This window comes from Nipponia nippon, unplaced genomic scaffold (genome assembly GCF_047370975.1).
Source record: "Nipponia nippon isolate SJK-2023a ecotype South Korea unplaced genomic scaffold, ASM4737097v1 scaffold_17, whole genome shotgun sequence".
Classification (NCBI taxonomy): Eukaryota; Metazoa; Chordata; class Aves; order Pelecaniformes; family Threskiornithidae; genus Nipponia; species Nipponia nippon.
In genome coordinates, this window is record NW_028262333.1 from 4,215,979 (window position 1) to 4,239,404 (window position 23,426).

The following is a 23,426-nucleotide window of genomic DNA, read 5'->3' on the forward strand; positions in this document are numbered from 1 at the left end:
CTGAGACATTCCTCCCTTGTCTCTGGCTGTCAGCAGCTGAGGGACTCCTTGAGCTGGCCGTGTCAGCCAGCCACTGGAGAGACACGGATAAGCTTTCCTCACCTCACCTAATTATCATTTTAAGCGTCCCCATTTCTGTAGCAGGGGGCTCACAGATGAGTTAAATACTCTGGAGAAGTTTTTCCTTTGATTTCAACCTGCTACCTGATGATTTCACTGAATGCTTGTTCTGCCTTGGACTGTGAAAAACAGAAAATAACCATCCTTTTCTTTTTGTGCTACTGGAAATTTTACAGACCCCAAATGTGCCCACGCCCACCAGCCCTCTCTCTTCTATGCTGACGTCTCGGCAGCTCCTGCAGTGCCTCCGTATGGAAACAACTGCCTTGGACAGATGCAACTACACTGGACGTTTGTGTCAAAGTCTGGCTCTTGGCCACTGTGGAAGTCCCTAGCCAGGCTGTGATAGCATCAATGTTGGATAGTGTTGAAAGCGAAGGCATTAGGCTGGAGGAAGTGACCTCATTTAGTGGTTTTACTAAAGGCTTTGGCAAAAGAAGGAAGGAAAGTTTGAGGGAAATGTGCTGTTGACACTGAATTGGGCTATTCTGGCTCTGCAGAGAACTGGGATGTCATGGAGAAACAAATGTTTGACCTCAGGCAGTGGAAGAAAAGAGAGAGAGTGAAATTAAAAAATGTGAAGTCCAAGGTCATGTGCTTAGAAAGTAGTAAAAATTTATTCTCCATGTTGGATGCTTCCAGGATGGGAACGTCCCTGGATAAAGGGGACTTTATCCAGGTGCTGGGTAAGATAAAGTGCTACTCATGATTCATGGCAGCGGGACAGGGCCAAAGAGAAGGCAAACGTGACGTTACACTGAAAAGAAAGAGGCAAGTCTAACAGAAACATGAAAAAAATCACGTTATTTTAGGAATCATCAGTGAATCCTTGAACTATTATGTAGCCCCCAGCTCATCCCCAGTGAGGAAAGTGTACAGAGAGGAAATACTGTCAGGACTGCATGAACAGAAAAAGTCTATCCTACAAAAGAAGACTGGAAGGACTTGGCTTTTTAGCTTAGCAGCATGATGGCTAAGGAAGGATACGAATGCTGTGTATAAATACATTAGGAGGATAAATAACATCAAGGAAAAAGAACTCCTGGTTCTAGGCCAATGTTGGCATGAGAGCAAGTGGCAATAAACTCGTACCAGGTATATTTGGGAAGAAAAGTAAGTGTTTTCTAGCCAAAAGAGGAGCAAAAATGGGAGCAGCTTTTCAGTTAGATGGGACAGACAATCTAACAGATTTGACAAATTCATGACTATAAGCTGTGGCGTCTCAAAACCACGGGACAAGATTTGCAGGATCAGAAAGTGCCTTCTAGTCTTGCACTCCCCTACTAGTATTTTCACTGTCCTCTACCTGAGGAATGATGGGTTTTGGCAAATGGTATTAATGCACAGCTCCAACAGTTCAAGAATTAGCTGCTACAATCTCCCTTCTCAATCAAAGCCACTATATCCCTCTTCTCCCTTTACTGAGGATAAAGCAAATGTAAATTAGATTTATTATTGTACAACACAGCTTCTGCTTCCTGAATTATCCATTATTAAAACACTTGCTATCTACCATGCAAAATGCATAACACAAAATTTCAATTTCATTGCAAAGGACTAAAAATATTTTTTTTCATCTTATGAGACTCTGCTGCTGCTAAGGATAACTTACCTGCAAACAGCCAAAGACAGTTAGAAGAAAACAATCATATAATTTGTATTTAAACATACTATACTGTACATCCCTAGGCAATAAATTATTCTTTCTCACAGTATTATATCAGGGCGACTTCTATTAAAAGCCATACCTACTGATTCCCTCTTCCGACACTGTGTAATTTACCACCGATAAATGTTCATAAACAGTTTGACTGAAAAATCCATAAAGCCATTTCAGCTTTATTTTAAGTTCCATTTAATGTCCCTCAAAAATGATTTCATCAATGTGTTTCCATTACCTGGTTCTCTGCCCAATAACTTAATTCCACACAATCAGTCAGGAACTTATAAAGCATATGACAGGATCTACCTAAAGTGTTTTGAATCACCATAAAGATTCACTCCAAGAATGAGGGCTTTTTTTTTCCCTTCTAGTGCATAAGGTGTGAGGGTACAAATGCCAAAGACCCCTATATGTGTTCACTTCATGCAAGAACAGAAATCATCTTGCTCTGCAACATGAATCCAAGACATAGCATAAACCAAAATGTTTTATCCCGGTTTCACATTGAAACAAAGCAGAAGCATCATGTTCTGTACGTGCATGTTGGTCTGCCAGTCTCCTGTTGGAGTGCCTTTCGAAGCATTAGCCCTCTTCATGCAAATGTGGAGTTGGTTGATCGATCTCATGAGCCTTGTGAGAAAAGACCAGGAGATTACTAACACCCCACCAAGGCAAAGGCTCTGGTGTAAGCTCAACGCTAGCTGGATGCCAGCAACTCCACAGGGGAGAGATGCATTACAAATGCCCCAAGAAGGGAGCAAGTCTCAGCTGGAACGTGCATCTTCTTAACCAGCAACAAATCCAACAAGAGGAAAGTGGGCATCAACAGTTCAGCTTTCCAAGCTGCCTCTTGCTTTCCCTGTGCGCTGCAAAAGTACCTGAGCTGCATGACACTGTCCTGGCACCTTCCCTGGTGCAAAGGCAAGGGCCCTCCCTGCTCCTTCTGGCCAGAACTGGGCTCCAGCCATCGTGACAAGATACAGATCACATACCGCTCCCTCTGCACAAAACTTGCTCTAGGCTTCTACTGCTATCAGCTGGAAGGGAGAGAAGAAGAGCTCAGATGCAATGCGATGAGAGGTATTTTTAGACTAATGATTGATGCTCCCGCTGTCAAGGGTAGGTGGCAATCAGCTGAACAGCACTTGGGGGCGAACAGAACATGAAGGAGAGAAATCAGGTTTCCGCTCAGGTGCAGATGCACCTGGTTAGCTATTCCTCACTTTCCTTTTTCTTTTCTTTCTAGACAACACATTTCTTTCCCACTCTGTGTATTCTTTTAGTAATAATTCCAGACCCACAGAACACCTTTAGTGTTGTAGATCACTGCTTTATAATGAAATTGGCATCTCAGAGTCCTGTGATGAACTTGGTCATTAAGCTGGCTTAAGCATATCTTCTCTTTAGTGCTCAGCCTTAATGTAGTACTGTGCAAATGAGGGGAGAAAGAGAAGGATTTGCTATGATTTTTTTCTAGCTAAAGTCAAGAGGCAATGTATAGCGTGCTGGTGATCTCCATAGACTACCTCTATTCCCGCTACTATTGATCAGGACGCATTCAGCAATTCGTTCAGGAAAACACCCGTCTGACGAAGTTCTCTTCTCTGTAGGTCTCATCAGGGTAATATGTGACAGTCTCAGAAAGGTGTCTGTGTCTGTGCAAACAGATGTCCAGGAAGTAAATCCAATGCAATATAGGTAGAAATGATTTGTGCCCACTTCTTTTAATTCCTAGCTTTAAAAGCCTTATTCAGCCTTAATCTATGTTTTTAAATGGATGAACATAGTAATTGCTGTTGCTCCCCTTGAATCCCATCAAATCTGGAATCAATAAGAGCTCCATTTCAGGGCCCGACAACAATAGCATGGCTAGGTTAAGCCAGTGCACTGAACAAAAGCCATAAAGCTTCATTCATGTTTCTTTGTAAGATACTATAAAAATAGTTCATTGCAAAGGTCTGTCTGCCTACCTTTGTCATCAAAGTGTTGAGGCGTTGTTCTTTTAAGGGCAATCTATGTAATGAAATCGTGCAGCATCAACAAAGGTGTTTATAATAAAAATGTAATATATGTAGAATCTTTTAGATGTCGGTCTTGGCACTGTATGCAGATGGGGAGTGAGTCAACCCTTAGGCACAGGGCTGTGGTTGAGTTAGGCCAGAGGGGAATTCCTTGTGACTCCAGCATCTCCAGCTCTGCTGGGTGGAGGAGAAGCAGTTATCTGACTCATAGTCCCAAGAAATAAATGGAGCCTGGTTCTAAGCTAGAAAACTTGCAAACAATAAGATGAGCCGCAAGCTCTAAAATGAGCATGTGGGTCATTAGTGATACATGTGTCTGTAGACACATGTTGATCTTCAACAGCCTAGCTTCAGTGGTTGAATGTCTGAGAAATATAAAGGGAATAACAGAAAAGAACAGAAGGGCTTGCATCCAAACTGAGAAAAGACATACGAAGAAAGGTTGCTACAACTTGTGCTGACCTCTAGGTATTTCCTTCTTGACTAGTTTTGAGGTCCTTCAACACTTTTTCTGCAGCTCAACAATAGTAATGGCATCACTGAATTCCTTTGAAGCTGCTCTTGGCATTCTTGTGCAAAGTTGCAAAGAAACTCAGGAGAGCACCTGAAGTAGGAATACACAGTGGAAATTTATCAAGGAGAATAATATGGGAGCTTCAAACAGATCAGGTTGTGAAGGTTGTGGAAGACACTTAGGAAATAAAATACAAATCTGCCACACTTTTAAACTTGATTTCAGTGTTTGGTAACTGTACAGTATGTTTCTTTCATAATCCTTGTGACATTTAATCAATATTAATCTGATGGTGGATGATTCTTCTTTTTCCTTAAATAGGATTAACGTAACGCAATCTGAACACACATTTCAGCCTGGACTAGAAGCCTATACACTTTACATAGATGCTATCCTTTTTGCCTGGAACGTACTTTGAAGCAAAAGCAAACACAAGGAAAACTTCTCAGTATATCTCCCTCCCGACACACATTGTTCCCTCCAACAAAAGACAAGTTTACAATCTGGATGAGTGGATTTTGAAAAAGGAGGGCAATGTTATTTGAATTTGGCATTAAAAGGAATGGACAACAGTGTCTACGCTTATTGCCCTCAAGGCAGCAAAGCAGAAGTATTCATTCAAGAATTGCATGTTTGCTGACGATCCGGTCATTTAAATTTCTTTCCTTATACAATGGGAAAAAACCCCTTTATTTGGAAGAAAGCATCCAGAAATCCCCCCCCCCGCCCCAGCCTCTGGGGAAAAACCCCCACCCAATTCAACCACATAGTTTTTTTCTAAATAGTTTTTTAAGTCTTTCTCACTGCTGATTACAGATTAAATCACTTTTTCACACCTGACTTTTATGGTGATACTGCACTAGCACAATTCCTAACTCAGAGCAAAAAAGAATTTTCTTGTGGCTTTAATCACTGATAGGAACCATATTTTTTTCCCCTGCTGCTCCTTAATTTTCCTAAACTTATTTTTTTTTCCAGCACCACAGCTCTGCAATGACTCCAGGGAAATTTCATGAAACTCCATTGCCATGACTGAATGCTACAGACAGTGGAGGCTGTTTCCAGTCTTGCTAGTGCCAGTGCTAAAACGTGGTATCTTAATTTGTCAGCGTAATTCCCTACTTTCCTCATTTTATTCTCTGTCCCTTTTCCGCAGGACCAATGACTACACGACAGCTTGGCAATTGCTCCGGGACCGCATTAGTATTACTGCTTAATTACCTATAGGGAGTGCGTAGTGAATATTCGTAGCTGCTTCCTAAAGAAGTTCATACATCTTCAGCAAAAGGTCAAATGCCTGTCCAAGCCTCGTGAGCAGCGTGGTCTCTTGCTGAGAGCACAGAAGGGAGCTCTGGAGCAACTGCTACCTCCAGGTGCCTTTGAAGCAGCCTGAGCAAGCAGGAGCTCATTTGCAACTGGATGAACTGGGAAAGGCCTCTGACCTCAGGCTGTATTAAGGACATGTTTTTCAGGAAAATGTACAAAAGATTCAAAGATTCAAGCATGGCATTTATCCTCAGGCGTAAAGTTGCAACAGACTCAATGGTGAGGCCAGAAAGCTCAGTGTCCTCTCTGGACCAGGCCTGATTTCAACACTTGGCTACAACAGTTGTTCTCTCTGCCACAAACAAATCAGCAAAACGCCATTTTGAAATCATAATGGCTGCTGTAAAGGGCAACTGTGCATGTCCTGACCCATAAATAATCCCTTCTGAAGAAGGGTGCATGCAGCAAAAATGGGTGGTAATTTCTGGAAGTTGTTAAATTTCTAGCTTACACCACCCTCTGAAATGACTGGTACCAGTCAAATAGCTTTGTAGATTATTTTCATGAAATATAACTACTCTTGTACTCATTAAAGTTACTCTGCTGTAAATACTGCAGCAAACATAAGCTAGAAAGCACATGCCAAGAAGCTACTAAAATTGTAATATTGAGGGAATGTGAGCAGTCCTTTAACCAGGCTGGCACTGCAGCCACAGTTCTGCACGGTTCCTTCCAGGTCAAGCTAATACAAGGCTCCCTGAAAATGTTTGTAGATGTGAAGCTTTAGAGACAGCTCAGCCAGCTTACACAGACATATTAGTTCACCACATTCATACTAAATCGTGTTCTCCTCTTGTCCAAAGTGAAGGACACTGAAAATGCTTTTTTAACCCTTCCATGGGTAATGAAACCCAGCACTTCGTATTCTGCAAATAACAGAGCAGGTTAATCCCTCTGCCCCCAACAACAGAAAACCTCAACCCAAACCTTCGCATTTAAAAGAGCTTTCTATGAGACAATCATGTAGTGATCTCATCGACTGTAAGCCTGGGCTATGTTGCTTTTGTTGGTGTTCCTCCACTAAATTTCTAAAGTCCTTAATATACAGCTCATAAATAAAATGCTGGAAATGTGCCTTGGAATTAATTACTCCAAACTTATTAATAAATGTGCAATAACATTTCAACAGCTGACTCCTCTTTTCAGGTGCATTCCCAGGCACCTGGAGAGAAACTAGAACAAAAAATGCTCCCAAACTAACATTCCTGAAAGTCTAACCTGTGGTCAGCATTTGCATGCTCCACACGGTTCATCGCCCAGAGGGAACATGCTACACTGGAAAAAAGCTAGGAGGTAGAAATAGAGCTACTGGCTAATTATTTGAAGGGAGGGAATGCAAGGGGATGGGGAGATCAAAGGTACGTTTTATCCAGCCGTGGTGCTGGGGAGGACTGCAATGTGTGGTGGGTGGGTCACACGTCTCCTGCAGAGAAGCTCCTGCAGTCTTTATACTGGGAGGTGAAAGGCATCTTACCCCGCTCTAAATACAGCTATTTTAGTTAGGGTTTGCCAGAGGGAAAGGCTTTAGCCAAATTTTTATCATTAGGCTATATTAGAAGAAAAGCTTGTGCTATGGTAGTATAAATGTCCAAGTGAGAGGCACATTTTCCCAGAGTGGGAGCAATTTGGGAGCAACCCCTGTATTCTTCTATTACAGAAAAGAGACCTCGCAGTTTTATGATTAATCCTATCCTTATTGCAAAGCAAAATGTTAATCTTAAGAGTAGTTAAAAAAGCACGGTTGATTTGTAACGGGACAGCATCCAGCCCATGCAATCCTACCTCCCACGCCAACCTTCCTCCACCACTCAAAACCCGGGACTGCGAAAGCCTGTAAGCTGCAGGAATGTGTCTTTTGCGCTTTTATCTCAGCTCACTGCAATGCATGTGGATTCCCATCAATATTTAGTCTTAAAAAAAATTGGTTAAATCCATCATAAATATTAAACACCGGAGTATGCTGGCAAATTTTCCTGAAAACAAACTTCAAAAAATAATCTCCAAAAAAGATGTCAAGGCGTTGGGAGAACTGACACTGGCATGTCATCAAAGGTTGTCTTATAAGACTAAATTAAGCATCTGACCAGAGTTTAATTTCTGTAAAAACTTATGCTAATTTAAATTGCTTTAGATTTAATTAAAAATGCTTTTCTATAGAGATAATAATGTAACTCTGTTAATTAGTATCAAGTGGCATCTAGAGGGCATATTTAAAAACTAATCTGAAGAATAAATAGAGCTAATTAACAGTCAGAATAATGCTTTATGATTGTCTTTTGTTTATAAATGCTATAATGTTCAATATGCTATTAAATGCAATTGGTAATTAATATATATCAAAGTTATTTTTTAATGCTCTTAAAGAGTATTTCTTATGCACCATTTTTCAGATGAGCCAAACACGTTTCATTTCTGGAGGGAGGGAGGAGGGGGGAAGGAGAACCGCTGTATGACGTACCACATATGAATTCAATTAGGACCAGCTCACTCATCTCCCATAACACAGACCGTATGTGTTTATGAGCCCATGGGGGACATCCAGAGAGGCATCAGCTTGCAGCTACATGGTATTATACGCTGCTAACCGTGGCAACGGCCAACACAGGGAAAGTTTGCACGTTATGCCACGCACAACCCCAGGAACAGCACCGTACCGCTGTTTAGCGGGCAGAGAAGCGGCAGATTTTGCCTTCAAAATCTAAGCCTTGAAAAACCAGAGTCATGGTTTTGAGGAATGAGAATGGCTCTGAGGTTTGCTGTAGTATCTTTTAAAAGACCATGAGGTGCTCAAATACTACAGGAGTGAAGCTTCTAAAAGAAAGTGGTGCTAACAGTGAGGTGGTGCTGCCATCCAATGCCACCACAAGCATGGAGGAGATGGCTGGGCAATTGCAGGCACCGGCAGATGAGCTTGGAAGAAAAAGAGCAGACCAGATTTGGCACAAAGCTCAGTTTCTATATGACTTTTTGTAGGCAAACATGAGCTGCTTCTGAGTCATCTGGACCAATGCAGCTGCTGAGCTCCCTGGCTTTGAGCAAGGCAGAGGGAATTTGTGCTTGTGTCTGGGAACGGTTGTGTAGATGTTATCAGAGCTGACCATGGCCAAAGGGCTCAGAGGGCTGCCTTTGTCCTCAAACAGAAGTTCCCATTATCCTCCAGTCTCTCCTATGACAACAGGTTTGACTGGATTCACTAAATCAAATAAAATCATTGAAGTACTCTTAAATTACATCGTGCATGAAACACAGAGGGGGCCAACCAAAAGAGCACTTTCATTTGGTAATCTGCACTACCCATGCTGTGCAATTTTTTTGAAGCACCATCAAATGCAGCACATGTCCTACTTGTATCTTTTTAATCCATAATTCTGTGTATTCCTCCCTTTTTAATGCCTTGCTGATGTTGGAAAATCCTTTAGCTACCCAGAGCAGAGTCCATTTCAAAAAAGGAAAGCATCTCTTTTCTCATGACAAGGCTTCAGCATTACTTTGTAGAACAAACTTTCAGAATCAACTTTGAAGAGCGTACAAAGAAAAAAAGTAATTATCATTAACGAGATTAAAAGCTAGCCACAAGCCCAGTAACTGCTGCTCTAACCTCTGTGAGATGACTTTCATGCCAGATTGCAGACATACACTTCCTTCTATAACAAGTACGTGTTCAGCAATAACAAGGACAAGTTGAGATTATTTACATAGCGTAGATAGGTGTCAGCAGACACATACCAACAGCACCTGAGATCCCATACACCAGAAAAATGATCAAAGGAATTTGTTTGTGTACTACAAGTTGGACTAGCCTCAAGTGCAGACAAAAACACTGGAAGAAATGCGAACATATGGTATAACACTTCCCAGCATGGCAAACAGCCATGGCAAACACTTTTGGAGATAAAATTAGATTGGGGAAGCAAAGCTGGAGAAAAACAAAGCCAAGCATGAACTCTGAAAGCATTTCAGCTCAAGGTCATTGAAATAGTCGCCATGTAACATCACCAGTGGTATCATTCTACCTTTTCTTTTCTGATAGATCTGCATAAGCCAAATAAACACCAAGAAATGCTCAGTTGCAGATAAAAATGAAAGTGCACTACAGTGGTAAGCAATATTTTTGATGCTGTTTATTCTGGAGACTAAAACAAGGCAGAAACTCAAAATAACGATAAAAAATAATTGCTGGTTTCTCCAAATACAAAGTAAATAAAAAGCAATATTTTTGTAAGTATGTAATCTGAAAAGGAGTACTTGCAACTTGTATGGAAAAGTTTCTGTATGTTTTTTGGAGAACCAATGATATAAATCTCTCTCATCTTGAAGTCTCCAAGAAAACACTTAAAAACTGTTGCTTCCTGACTTCATCTACCCTGCACAAACACCGCACAATTAATTATCTCTGAACGGTGCAGTGGGAAGGGAGATTTGTGGTAGAACATGGATTGTGACAAATGCTCCCCAGCTCTGTAACATTGCAAGAATTTTGAATGGTCCTTTTCAAAGTTTTAAGCTTTAGCTTAACAGTAAAGATACTGTTAATTTTGTGAAGTTCAACATTTACCCTATAAAACTCACCTAACTTTGTATAGCTGGTGAGTGAACTAGTCCAGTATGTAACAACAGTGACCTTCCAAGAGCTACACCTGGCTTGTCTACAAACAGGAACCATCTAGAATAGCAAGACATCAGGTAACAAAAAATGTTAAGGGTTGGATACAAGGTCCCATTCATGATGGCTAGACTCTGAGGCGCTCATTCTAAGCTCCTTTAGATTATACATAATATACTAATAATACGCTACGTAATGTGTAGAAATAATAATAATTAAAAATACTATATATCACTCTAAGCTCCTTCGTTGGTCTCTCTGTTTTTAGGAGCTTACTAGAGAAGTAAGGAACAATTTGGAGCGAACAGATGCATCCAAATCAAGCCATTAGAAAACAGGTATCAGTGCATCCACAGAGACCAGTGGCACTGCTATGTGACTTACTGCTAGCAATATTGAGCTACCCAGTCTGGTCCTACATGAAAACATTCACAAGCAAATCTTAGACTAACCAAAGAGGAGGAGCTAGAGAATTCAAGCTCCTAAGAGGTAATTTCATATAAGTATCAAATACATTTTAAAATTTTACCATTACCATAACTTTCTTTTCTATAATTAAAAAAATAAAAATCAAAACAAACAATAAAGAACCCCCACCCTCCAAACTCAAAGTGTATCCCCAGTTTTCATTAGGAATTGCTGATGTAAAGCCTAGCAGGCAGGACAGCTGGGGAGGCAGATCCCACACCAGCAAAAGGAGGGCTCGAGCTGCCTGCTCTGTCTCGCCAGGCATTGGTAAGGTTGGCCTCTGCTCCCGTGCACAGGGCACTTAACCCACCCACGGCATAGCTGAAGATGGCACAGAGATGCACAATGTGCTCCCGCATGTGGCTAAGGAAAGAGAACTAATGTAACGGACACCAAACTGTTCAGAGAATTAGTATGAGATCCTAATTCATGCTGACTTTTTCTCTGCAGGTCTCCTCCTTGGTGTTTGTTTTAGAACGAAGGTGGAGCTGGTGAAAGTGGTGCGATCACAAATGTGAAGCCTGAGGTTTCCCTGGGCACAGTGACTACAGCCATGGAAGCATCCTTACAGCGATCCCTCACTGTCCTTCATCCCAGACCCAAGAGATAAAGTTATTCGGTTTCCAAAACTGGCTTCACTGAGCCAGACAAACTGGGAGTTTTATTCTGCAGCAGAAATAACACATTGTGCAAGTTAAAAAAACCCTCAGATAGAAACTCCTGGCCATTAGCTGCTTGGGGAAGATTCAAAGCAATAAAGACAGCAAAAGGCTTTATCTTCAAAAGAAGCTTTACCCAAGCACGAAGGGAAGTTAGGCAAAACTATTCTAAAACTTGAAGAGGCGCTTATTAAAACAGTGATTTAGTGAATAATTTTTTACCTAAAACTCTCAATCTCTCTGCTCCAACCACCACTTCGTTGTCATCTGCAGAAAACAGCAATTTTCCAGAGAGGGTTTTCACCTCAAATTTTTGGCTGTGTGCTTCCACTGCTTGGGGACCTAGAAGGAAGAAGAGATTTAGCACAATCTTTTAGTGAGAAGTGCAAGAAAATCACATAGTAGCTTCATACATTTAATAAACCCATGTGCTGAGATTGTCCTCATAGCTCTGCATCTGACAGCCTGCATCTGACACATCAAACAAGAAGGTTTGTGCTTTTCAGAGGGTGATCTCTCATTAGAAAAGGGCACTGTTTTCTATCCAACTAACAACCCCTCAACTATTTCTACTTCTGTTTTTGTTAATGCTTATGTATGTCATAAAATCACCATTAAACTTGGCATAGCTGGAAAATTTTTACAAAAGGACAGACCCACATGTGAAATAGCAATGAATATACCCAGCCATGCTTTGAGTGTATTGGTGCAGCTGTAAGAGGCATCAAGGGTTCCCGAGTACATTTTGCTTGGACTGATACTGCAGCGTAAAAGATTCCTGGTTTTCTGCCTGTTCAATATACCTGGATTAAAATGATATCAGTGTCATGCACAGTCCAATTTGAAAAAAAAAAAAAAAAAAAAAAAAAAAGACAAACACCACCACAGAAGCAAATGTTTTCTTTTAGACCGTTTCAACCATGTGCAGGCCAAGACGAATGGCAGTCTCCCACGTTTCAGAAAGTTTTTAGACGAGCAAAACCTTCCTTCGTAGCTCTTATTTCAATTCTGCTGCTTCTCCTGCAGGCTGCTGTGCACCGCAGTGCTGGAAAGCCTCTGGCAATGCGTTTTGTCGTGGAGCCTGATAAACACCAGCTGCCTGAATAGCAATTCTGTGCAGGTCTGTGGCTGCAAAGAGCAGACCCCTCTATTACCTGACCTAGGCTAAACTTCGGACAAATCAGCATCTAACAGCCCTGTGCAACCCAGCCCAAGCCACAGCCTCCCTGGAATATGCTACTGCACAAGGCAGGTGATCGGACTTCGCATTAGTTCTGGCCATCTCCCTGACTAGTCCCACTTTTCAAAAGGCAAGAGAAATAAGACCTGAAAGCCAGTATTTTCTTATAGGCAGGTTCAGACTTCATCTATACACAGCATTTCCCTGCACAGGTCATCTGTATTGGCATCAGGGCACAGAAAGAATCGTGTGCATGGTTTGCACAACAGAAAAGTGAGGCTATGCTGAAATCTCTGGAAACACTTAAAAATCTAGCAGCCATTCTGAGAAAATCCAGTCCTTTTGAGCTTTAAGTTTGATTTGTATCTTGCTAATTAACTGCCTCCCTACTCATCACTGCAGCACGCACGACATGGGACCACGTCTTTGCTGTGCTCTGAAACCAAAGATGCTGCCCAACACAGAAATGAGCTCAATAACCAGAAAATCACACCAGGAGACGTCACTGACTGCGTCCTCCCAAGCGCGCGTGAAATGGAGGTGCTTAAGTGAACCAAATACGCTCTTGAAAATATATGGAGAACCAACAAACCAAACACATTCATTCTGAATGTGAGAATCAGGGAGCTTGGGGTTGAATTTATTTCCTTCCTCCAGGCAATTTTCATGTGTGCTGCTTAAATCATTGCTTACTGAAGCTGCATATTTAATTATTTGATACTGTGACTAGAGGCCAAGATGTTATATAAGCAAACCAAACAACCCAGTCTCACGTAGAAACAACATGTTTATGGATTACTGACTCTGCCACACGGCAATACTTCTCCCAGTCCCTAGATAAATCTCAATAAATAAATATCTATCCTATATCATATATATTATATAATTGACTATATAATGCATTAGGCTCTTTCAACCCAAACTACACATGCATTCATTCAAAGGCTGCTGTGCAATGGGGATTTATGAAACACCCATCTCCCCATCAAACACACTCATGCTTGGGAGCATGAGGGCATTCTTCATTAGCAGAAGGGCACAGAGAGCTCTAAATTGCAAAGCGTCCCAACCCAGCCACAGTTAATCAGCAGACTTCCCAGGATGTCAGGCAAGTTAAAAGTGTCTCAGGAAAAGCCTGTGCCTGTCACAACAGAAATGTCATCCTGCATATATTCTTCTTGACCCTGAAGTCGTACAACTAACCTTTCTGTCTCTGGATTGGCTCTCAGATGAAAACGATGGTCTGCTTCATGATCAGAAAGCACCAGCCAGCTGCCTCTCCAGCACGGCTTTCATGTCTCTAGCTTTGTTTCTACAAAGTGGAGCGAAGTTTTCATTTGTACTTCACAAGACACCTGGGCTCCCCTCCTGCATGCTAAAGCCAACGCAGCATCCCACAACACACCCGCTTTCATCCCTCCTTAATTCTTCCACGCAGCCTTTCCCCCTCCTTACCTGTTACAAGGCGAGTAAGGACTTTAGTCTTCTCATTGAGGATGTTCACTGTCACATTTCTGGCAGACTGGAAATACAGTGGGTTGCCCTGGAACGAGACCACGAGAGCAAGCATGTGAGACGGGGATGACTGCCCAAGACCTGCCTGCTTGAGACACCTGGAGCTTTGCCTAACGCTGCTGCGCTGCTGTTAATGGCCCCAAGGTTGGGCGCATGGTTGAGGTGTAGGCTATCCTGCATTAGTTTTTATTGTCCAGGATAAAACCATAGTCCACACCTCTGGCCCAGATAATGTCCCAGAGACTAGCCTTGTTTTAGGGATGGTTAGCTTTATTGCCAGTATAAGCCAACCAACATGTTATTTTAAAATGTGCAGGTGATATGGGACCTGACCTAAGCTTCCCGAAGGTCATGGTGTTTTGGTGAGGTGGCTGACTGCAGTAGTGCATGTCAGGGTCAAATCTGCAATGTCACACACAGCTTCAGATGACTCCAGCAGGTGACTGTGTCTGCATACTACACAGCCATGTGGGTGAGCCGTGCCCAAGGGCTGCGAATGAGAAAACCATATTAACGTGTAGTAAGTGCCTTTGGTCTCAAAGCACTCATGAACTATCTGCACGTACCACCATCTCATTCCAGTCTGGAATGCCAGCTTGGGACCAGACTCGTCCCATCAGGTCTGGAGATACACAAGACATGAAATCTTCCCCCCTCCCCACTTCACCACACAGATTTCTACCCATTTTTCATTTTTATGCTTTAAATATACCTCTGAGAGAAGAGTTAGAGCAGCTGTTAACACACAGGAGCCACACAGCTACCTGGCAGCGTCCATCTCAGGTATTTCTCCCGCAGAGCGAAGCCAAAGAAAACCCACAGAGAAAACCATCTGGCTCCTTCTGTGTGCAAACGTATCCAAGACACCCGGGAACTTGTGTTTTCCACAGGCAGCCCCAGTCCACACAGTTGCTTTCTCAGGGGCTATTAGCCACCTAAGGCACTAGCACAGGGTGACCCCAACATAAATCAGCCAAAAATCTAACGTGCAAGGTGGAAATTCACTGCCAGTATCTCTTCATAAAGTCTAAAGCAGGCAGCTGATTAAATTCATCAACTGACTAAGCCATAGGATTGGTAGGGGGGATAAAACAGCCAGAAAATCAGCAAGGAGTTGAAAATTTTATGCCCATGTACTTCCTACACCAAAGTCTCTTTCCAGTATTTCAAAATCTTGCCGTTAGGAATGAATAATCAGGATGGGGATGGAGGATTGTGTAGGTCAGGCATGTTCTCCTTGCCTCTTGAATTTATAAGGAACATAACTAATACTTGCATTGATGCCATTTTTCTGGATCATGGCAGAAGGACTACGTTGTCTGCATATAAAACATAACAGGAGCACAGGCATGCACTCATGGGAGTCCTGTGATGGACTGGAGCTTCAAGGAACACTTCCAGTGACTGGTAAACAATTCCCAGCAGTGTTTGCAGAAAACAAACCTCAAAAAACTAAAATAAAACCAGCCCCACATGTGAACAAATATTCACAATAATTACATTTGATGCCTTAACTATTTGTGCTGCATGCACCCATGGGATCAGCTCTTTAGCAAAAAAGGAAGAAATGAGATTTGTTTGATCAATTATAACTAGACCATTATGGCTACATTCAGACTATTTACAACTAAATCAAAATAATAAAAAGAAAGAATTCCACTTAATCATTTCCAGACCTTGGACAAGTTTTAGAAGCTCGTGGTGTCTCTGTCTCCTCATACACTAAATGAGGACAAATCATCCTTATATACCTCTGTGATGTGTTTGACAGCTTCAGTAATACAATATCTGACACTGAAATACGATTAATAAGGTAGAAGGAGCAGTGATAATGACTGGTAATGCTTTTGCTCCTTTTTATTCATTTTTATTTGTGTTATTCTAGAACCTAGAAATTAATGTTGATTACTATTTTATGGTTAATAGCACAGAAAAAAAAAAAGATGGCTTCATTTGAATACCCACTTGATCTGGTATTAATTCTCCACAGCCCGGATCAGGGACCTAATTTGAACACCCCCAGCAATAGCAGCTTACTGCTACATTTTCATTTCACACTTACAGATGAATGATATTTTTAAAGGCAGATAGCTACAATCTGCATAATCTATAGTCATAGGTGAGACTATAACCACTACAAACATGCCATATCAAGCACAGACAGGTCACATTTTTTACTTTCACGACTTGACTTTTGTTCATGGAGTTATGCAAGTAGCCGGAGTGTTCTGAAAAGGCCAGGAAACCTTCTAGTCCAAATTCAGGTAGGAAAAATCATTCAGTCCCCATGGCTTTGAAACTCTGTTACTGATCTGCATAATAGGAGATTGCACTACAGAAGTATTACAAGATAAGCCAAGTGGTTAATATAAAAAGAGGCACAGAAAAAGTTGCTCCAAAGAAGTCATACAAGACAAGCTAAGAGCTGGTATCCACCTACGAAAAACTTAAAATACATAATCAGACCTTGAAACGCTTACCCTAGCATAGTCATCTCATTCACTGATTCAGAGCTCAGATTCATGCAGCCTTCAAAAAATCTAAATTTCCCTAATGGAAGACTTATGTTTTTATTGGTCTGCAGGGAAGGAACATTTCAAGCACTTAATGCAATGCCCCCTCTCATTTCCATAATTCTTCTTCCATTAAGAAATGAAAAAGAGCTGAAAAAATTACTCCCTTTTGCTGAAAATTCTGCAGATTTTCTGTCCATCATCTGCTGTTTACAAAGGTAACAACACCAACATCTTTTACACACTAAACATTTAAAAAATGTTTCTGCCGTTGCAAGCCTGGTGATGACGCCAGCTTCCTTCAATCATACAGAACAAAAATAATCAAAACATTAAAAAATTCTTAAAACAGAAATTGTAACTGAAAGGGCAAAACCCTTCACTTCTCTTACACTTTCATGTTATCATGACACAAAATTAAGTATTCTGATGCACATGAGCAAATGGAAATCCAAATCAAAATGGCATCATCGGCACAATAAAAATAATTATGTAGTGAAGTAATATTCTCACAAATTGTCATAACACTTGCTAGACCTAGAGTTAGACTATCAGCATGCAATAAATAAGCATGTCTGACTTTAATTATAACACTAAGTATGAGACACACAACATTTCTGAAGTATAATACACAACAATCCAGTTCTGAATCTTTCCAGATAAATAATATTAAAGAAATAAATATATTTTACTCTTGGACTTGATGCAAAGAAAACTGAAGTGAACGGAAAACTGGATTAAGTATTCTCTGGGTTCAGAAAAGTAGAGAAAATAATCATCTTCTCTTTGTCTACCTGTTTCTCTCCAACAGGTTCCACCCAATTCTTCAGAAAAGCACATTTGAGATAAAATACATTTGATATCACCGATCACACAATAACCCAACATATTTCACTGCCTGCATGCTATCTGATGTACTGAGAAAACTCTTTCTCTGTCATTTGTTCTTCTTCCTCTCATCACAAACACGGAGACAAGGTTTCTCCGCACCTCTCCTTGCAAGAGCAGATGCTGCTCCCTGCCCACACGCTGCCACTGACTTGCTCTTTATGCCCAGACTCGGCTGTTATGACTTCAACCTCTTGACAACAACCCTCCATTAACTGTGTTCTGTTAGCAGAGTCCCAGTTCATGTCCATCTTAGCCACCTCACTGCACTGCACTGAACTACAGCCTTTGATTTAACTTCCCACTCAACTTTGCCAGTTAAATCAGTGGTCACCTCCTTTCCGACACTATTTTACATTCTTGTTTCTTTCCAGTGGTTCCTTTGATCATTTGGCTGGAGAAACTGAGGTAGAGACATTGATGGGAGTAGGATGCATTTTTTTTTCCTTCTCCATGTTTTCCTGTTTGCTTCCGATTTATTTTAAGCATTTACCTTGCTGGACACCAACGGAGGATCCCACCCTGCTCTGGGCTGCAGCTCCATTTCTGGGGGCAGGTGAGGCTGGGATCTTTTAAGGACTCTTTTGGGCTGGTTATATACTTCCAGCCCACCACGAATCCACTACTCACCTCTGCAGGAAATCCTACATAGTAAATACATCATTCTGCCTCTTACTCCAGCCCCTCATTAGCAGACCCAATAGCTTAACAACAGTGCAAATGTTTGTAGACACAGAAAAGAAGTTGCCACAGCTACTCAATACATTAAAACATTGGACATATGCTGCAGAATAAAGAATGTGGAAAGTACAAAAATACGTCAAAACAGTATAGCTTGTTTCCTCACTGAGCAGTGAGGAATCCAGTAAAATACAGAAGACTTTGCAAAAGGTATCGACTGATTGTTTGCTAGGTTAAACACATGGCAAAACAAGCCCTAACAGCTCGCTAGCTGGCTGTCTTTGGCTCACTTTGGAAGGGATGCTAAAAACTCCTAGATCAGAGACTAAAACAGAAAAAGCACTTTGACTGACAACCCTAATTTGCAGCTGAAGCAATCCCAACCAGTGCTGCCTTTAAGGAAATTCAATACTTTAACAGATGCCCTTAAACTGTTTTAGGGAATTATTAAAAATATTTGGAAATCCTTTTAAATTTTAACAGGCAATTTTAAAATAATGCATCACAGTCAGTGTGTTTGTAATTTGGATGGTCAGAAGGAGTAGCTTTGATTTGATCCTGTGCATTCAAAGGCTTCACACAGTAAGTGCAAGTGAAGATTGTGGAAACAGTGGAAATGGTGAATCTCCTGCAGGTTTGACAAAGTAATGGGAAAAGTTAAAATATTAAAGCATAATCCAGGTTGGCAAGGAGCAGTCTACGGAGAAGCCACTCAGAGCACCATTTTCCTGCTCAACTGTATGTCTCACTGACATTACAGAAAGCAAACACCGCTCTATACATAGCTGGAGTGTCAGAGGGCAAACGCTCATTTTCTGTGAAGCAAGCAGCCAGCACGCTATGAGGGCAAAAGCTCTCCTTCACCTGGCCTACAGACACAAGCAGCACGTTCGCTTGCCTGCACTTTGAGTGCTTTTTTAAGGAGCTGCTGGTAGAGGGGAAGTATTCATGTGGGTTATAACAAATATATTCCTTTCCTGAAGCCCAATCAGTCCTACTATACTAGCAGCTAAATGTGATAATAGTAATAACAGCAATGATACTTACTCTCCTGCATTGCATTTTCCATTGGTAGGGACAACTCAGAGCTGCACGAGGCAACGTTTCACAGTTTTGTCTGTTTTGGAGTGGCAAGTATTCATTGCCTGTTAACCAAGACACAAAGCACTCATTTCAGGGCACAAGACGGCCTTCACCAAGAATGGCAAACTTTGCTAACGAAAACACAAAAGTGTCACCTCTGCCGTACCTCCTAACGTAACTGACCCACAGCAGCACATGCTGCCTGGGACACAGCACTGCCTGCAAGCTCATTTTTGCAGTTGCCAGGAATGTCCTGAGACCTACCGGGAAAGCTGACTTTTTAACCCTTACTCTGTAATTTTTGGTCGGTTGACACAGACGTGCTTAAATTAGTATCCCTGACCCAGTTTTGCATGTTCCCATATGACTTGCTCATCCTTCAAAGGGAAGCACCAGTAATACCCTCACTGCATGACACTAAATGCAGAGTTTCCTAACCACAAAGATCTCCAGAACATGCTGCAAGCACACAGTCAAAAAAACAGACCTGACCCCGAGCATGCATTTCTTTCCCTCACTCCTGCCTTGAGAACAGAAACTCCTTTGGGGAGTGTCCGACACTGGAAAAGCTCAGAGCTGCTCCCATAAAACAGAGAGTTGGGAGGAAACAAGGGGGGAAAAAAACTTCAGAATTGGAAACAGATGCTGCAGAGATCAAGCAACTGGCACCGCCGTGACTCATAGCAAACCTCACCAGAACATTGTACAGACATCGTGCACCTCCTGAAAAGCAAACAGACGAAACACTGGACAACATCTATCTTTGGCTGTGAAGAAGACAAACTTGGGAGTATCTAGTGAACCCTGTCCCTAAGATCCCTCTTGGAACAGCAGCCTGGCCTTCATCTACATCAATAGAAAATCTAGACTTCAGGCCAGACTTGCAAGCCAACCATTACTGTTTCTTTTTAACAAGCAAACGCAATAGCTCCTCCTCCTGCGTCTGATCTAGCTCCCCACAGCAAGAACGGAATTTTGCCCAGAAGCCTTCTGGCACAAAAATTTAAGTCATGTGACTAAATCCCTAGGTGCTAGATTGAAAACATCCCTTAAATATGATTTGAACGTACTTTTTGTTGTTTAAGCACTAAGTCTCTTTTCATCTTGACTTTGTCCTTCAAACAGTTGAATATAACGTTCATGTAACTAAATCCCTTTTTTAGTAAAACTTCTGATTTGACAGTGTTAGCGTTTCATAGCAGAATGAAAGCAAACCGTGAACAGAACTGGTAACAAACAGATTAGAACAAATGCTACAAAATGCCCCAGTATGTGCTACATTTGTGTCTAAAGATGATTGCTTTTAGGAAGGAGGCAACAGGTCCAGTGCAGAGATAACAAAATGTAGTCTGCATCCTCCTTTCAAGGAAGCAAACTTTCACAAGTATAATGCATGTAACCTGGATCAGTAACGGAGTTGATACATCCCTGACCTGCAACTGGCACTCAAAGACATAAATGGTACTTCATGAGCTTACTTGATGTGCTGTGTTCCAACTTTTGACATTTTATTAAGTATTCAAGTGCCTAAAACCAAAAAATTCAAGTTCCTTCTTCTATGCAAACAAGGTACAGTCACATTTGCAGAAAGAGATGTTTTACAGTACCATTAAGCTCAAAAAATACTGTGGTCCCACCCAACCTGAGACATTTTAATGGCATAGATAGTGCATATATTGGAGTTTTATGCCTGACACCACAACCCCCCCCCCCCCCCCCTTTTATGGCATTTCTTGAAGTTCATTTAAATAATAGAAACAAAAGATAAATTTCCCACAGCTACATTAAAGCAATTACATCTCTGACTCTTCTTTTTAAAGTGCAAAGAAGGCAGGTCTGTGATGTGAGATATAAATGACTGGGTTCTGCTTTTGGATGGCTACCCAAGGGGGTTTGTATCCTTCAAAGTGATTTATTTCTGGCAATCTAGGGGTTTCTCTCTTTAGAAGAGTACCTGTAATAATCTCATGAACACAGTGCTTCAAGAGAGTGGTTGCTTCTTCAAGATGCCTAATCAGCTGCTTTGCAGCTGAGATTCTTCTGAAAATTAAATTACACCATGTCTACTGACATTAAAAACAACACCGAAAAAATCTCCAAGACATTACATCTGCCTCGACTTCTTTGCCATTCTTTTTTCTTTTTTACTCCATTGACTCGTGAGGAAAACCACAGACGACATGATAAAACTGATAGACATACACATAAAACTGAAATGCAACCGTGCATGTTGGAGTTCTATTCAGTATCCATGGGGGTGGGAAATCTGGATTTGTAACGTCTGAAGGCTGCTGCACATTCACAAAACTTTCTGTATGGGTAGGACTGAATTGAGCATTACTGGCTTCGGAAGACATCCAATGCATTAAGCGTGCTCAGCACAAGAAGTCCTCTGGCAAGACACCCTCAGACAATGTCTGACATGAAGTGAACAGCACAACTTGTAAAATGACCAAATAATTCTGAAAATGCTTCAAGCACTTCACTGCAGAGTTCACCCAAAGGTGTTACACCAGAGCCGACCAAATGTGCGCTGATGATTAACTTTGCATCACTGGGGAACGGCTCTCCCTCGTACAAACTAAGCAGGACTTGAGAAACTGTAATGCTCTTAAACAGGAGAACGGCAGTCCTAGGTACTCAGCACATTGATCACCACTTCCAGTAAAAATCAACCAAGTATTCACTAACCATTTCAATTTACTTGAATTCTTCTGCAGAAATACTGAACCGCAGTAGCTGCTCAGTGGCAGCTCGCACCGATCTGATCCTTGTCTATAAGAGGTGGTGTAGCAGTGGGACTATGGATTTGCACAAAGTTATAGCCTATTTTCTGCCTCAGGCTATCCTAGTTACGGCCAGACTCCAGTGGTGACAGATCTCCTGCTGAAGTGAACTCACTGTAGATAGGCACAGAACCATAGGAGAGAGGGAGAGAAAGGAAGAGAGCTCTGCTGTGGTTTAAAATATTCTAAATCATCCAACTATACAGCTACTCCGCTGCTCGTAACTTTTACTCCAGACAACTGTGCAGACCTCTGTTCATGTGTTTTCATTTTTATGGCCTTTCTGGTATGCCTACTGCCTGCCTTAAATATCTTTTAAAACTAATGGTAAATCATACCTCACTATCTATAAAAGGCATTTGAAGACAATATTAAAATTATACAGAACTAGTAATTTCTAAGTTACTTTCTCTTCCTATCAGTGTTACTTGGACCATAGTACAACCAGAAACAATTAGGATCTCGCTCAGTTAGTGAGGTGAATACACGTCCAAGAATACATACAGTTAATACCAAGAAAGGCACGGTAATATTTCTTAAAAGCCTGATTCAGCAGAGACACTTGGGTTCTGCAACGCTCACAGCACCTTTTAGGCATTTTGTTACTGTACTGCATAATGCCAAGTTATATATCCAGATATTTTTCTCTAAGGCGGCTAATAACGTGGCTATCCCTGAACATTGCTTTGAAATTATAACTTTCCTTTGCTGCATGTCATGGATCGCTTACTTCTTGTATTAGATTATAAATGGCCATGCCAACTTACGTATGCATGTACCGCATGAAACACAGGCAAGATCCTAGCAGAGGCCCCTGGTGTTACTGAAATTCAGCTGCTGCTAATAAGAAGAAGGGAAAACATTTCCATCTGTCTGGATTGGGAAAAAGAATTCATGAGTCTCTGATTCATTTGCATCCATATGCTGATATGTAGACAATACTTATGGACACATAGACATATGCGAGGTAGCCAGCAACAGAAATCAAATCAATCACAGATCACAGCATGTGATTTGCCTAATTATGAGTAACACCTCACATTTTTTATCTACGCAAAAAGCACTTTGTGAACGAGCAGATGGCATTGCTATGGGATGGCACCATCCCCGACAGTTGCAGATGCAGAGCATTTACACAGCACGCTGAAAAAATGACACAACACAAGCTGCTTCCTGGGAAAAAGATTCAAATTGAACAAGTGTCACCAAACAAAATACACGTATTTATTGATGTTCTGAACTTATCTGATCCACCCTCTCTCCTCAAATCAAATACATATGCGCAGGCCAGGGAGCAATGCTATCTAGACATCATTAAAGTCTTTTAGATAGAACTGTCACGTGAGCTGCCTAGCACAGAAAAGCGGAGATGCAGACCAACTTGAGTCTAGTTCCAACCCGCAAAC

General features: G+C 41.5%; 1 protein-coding gene across 14 annotated transcripts in view; it reads right to left on the minus strand.

Annotated features, from left to right (window-relative positions):
* SGCD (sarcoglycan delta) overlaps positions 1-23,426 on the minus strand; it is a 448,968-nt gene that overhangs the window by 45,851 nt on the left and 379,691 nt on the right. For all 14 annotated transcript variants that reach the window (XM_087753645.1, XM_087753646.1, XM_087753643.1 and 11 more), the window contains 2 exons: positions 14,010-14,097; positions 11,597-11,716 (listed from right to left, as the gene is read on the minus strand). In XM_087753645.1, the coding sequence (XP_087609771.1) occupies positions 11,597-11,716; positions 14,010-14,097 (208 nt within the window). The remainder of the gene's footprint in view (positions 1-11,596; positions 11,717-14,009; positions 14,098-23,426) is intronic.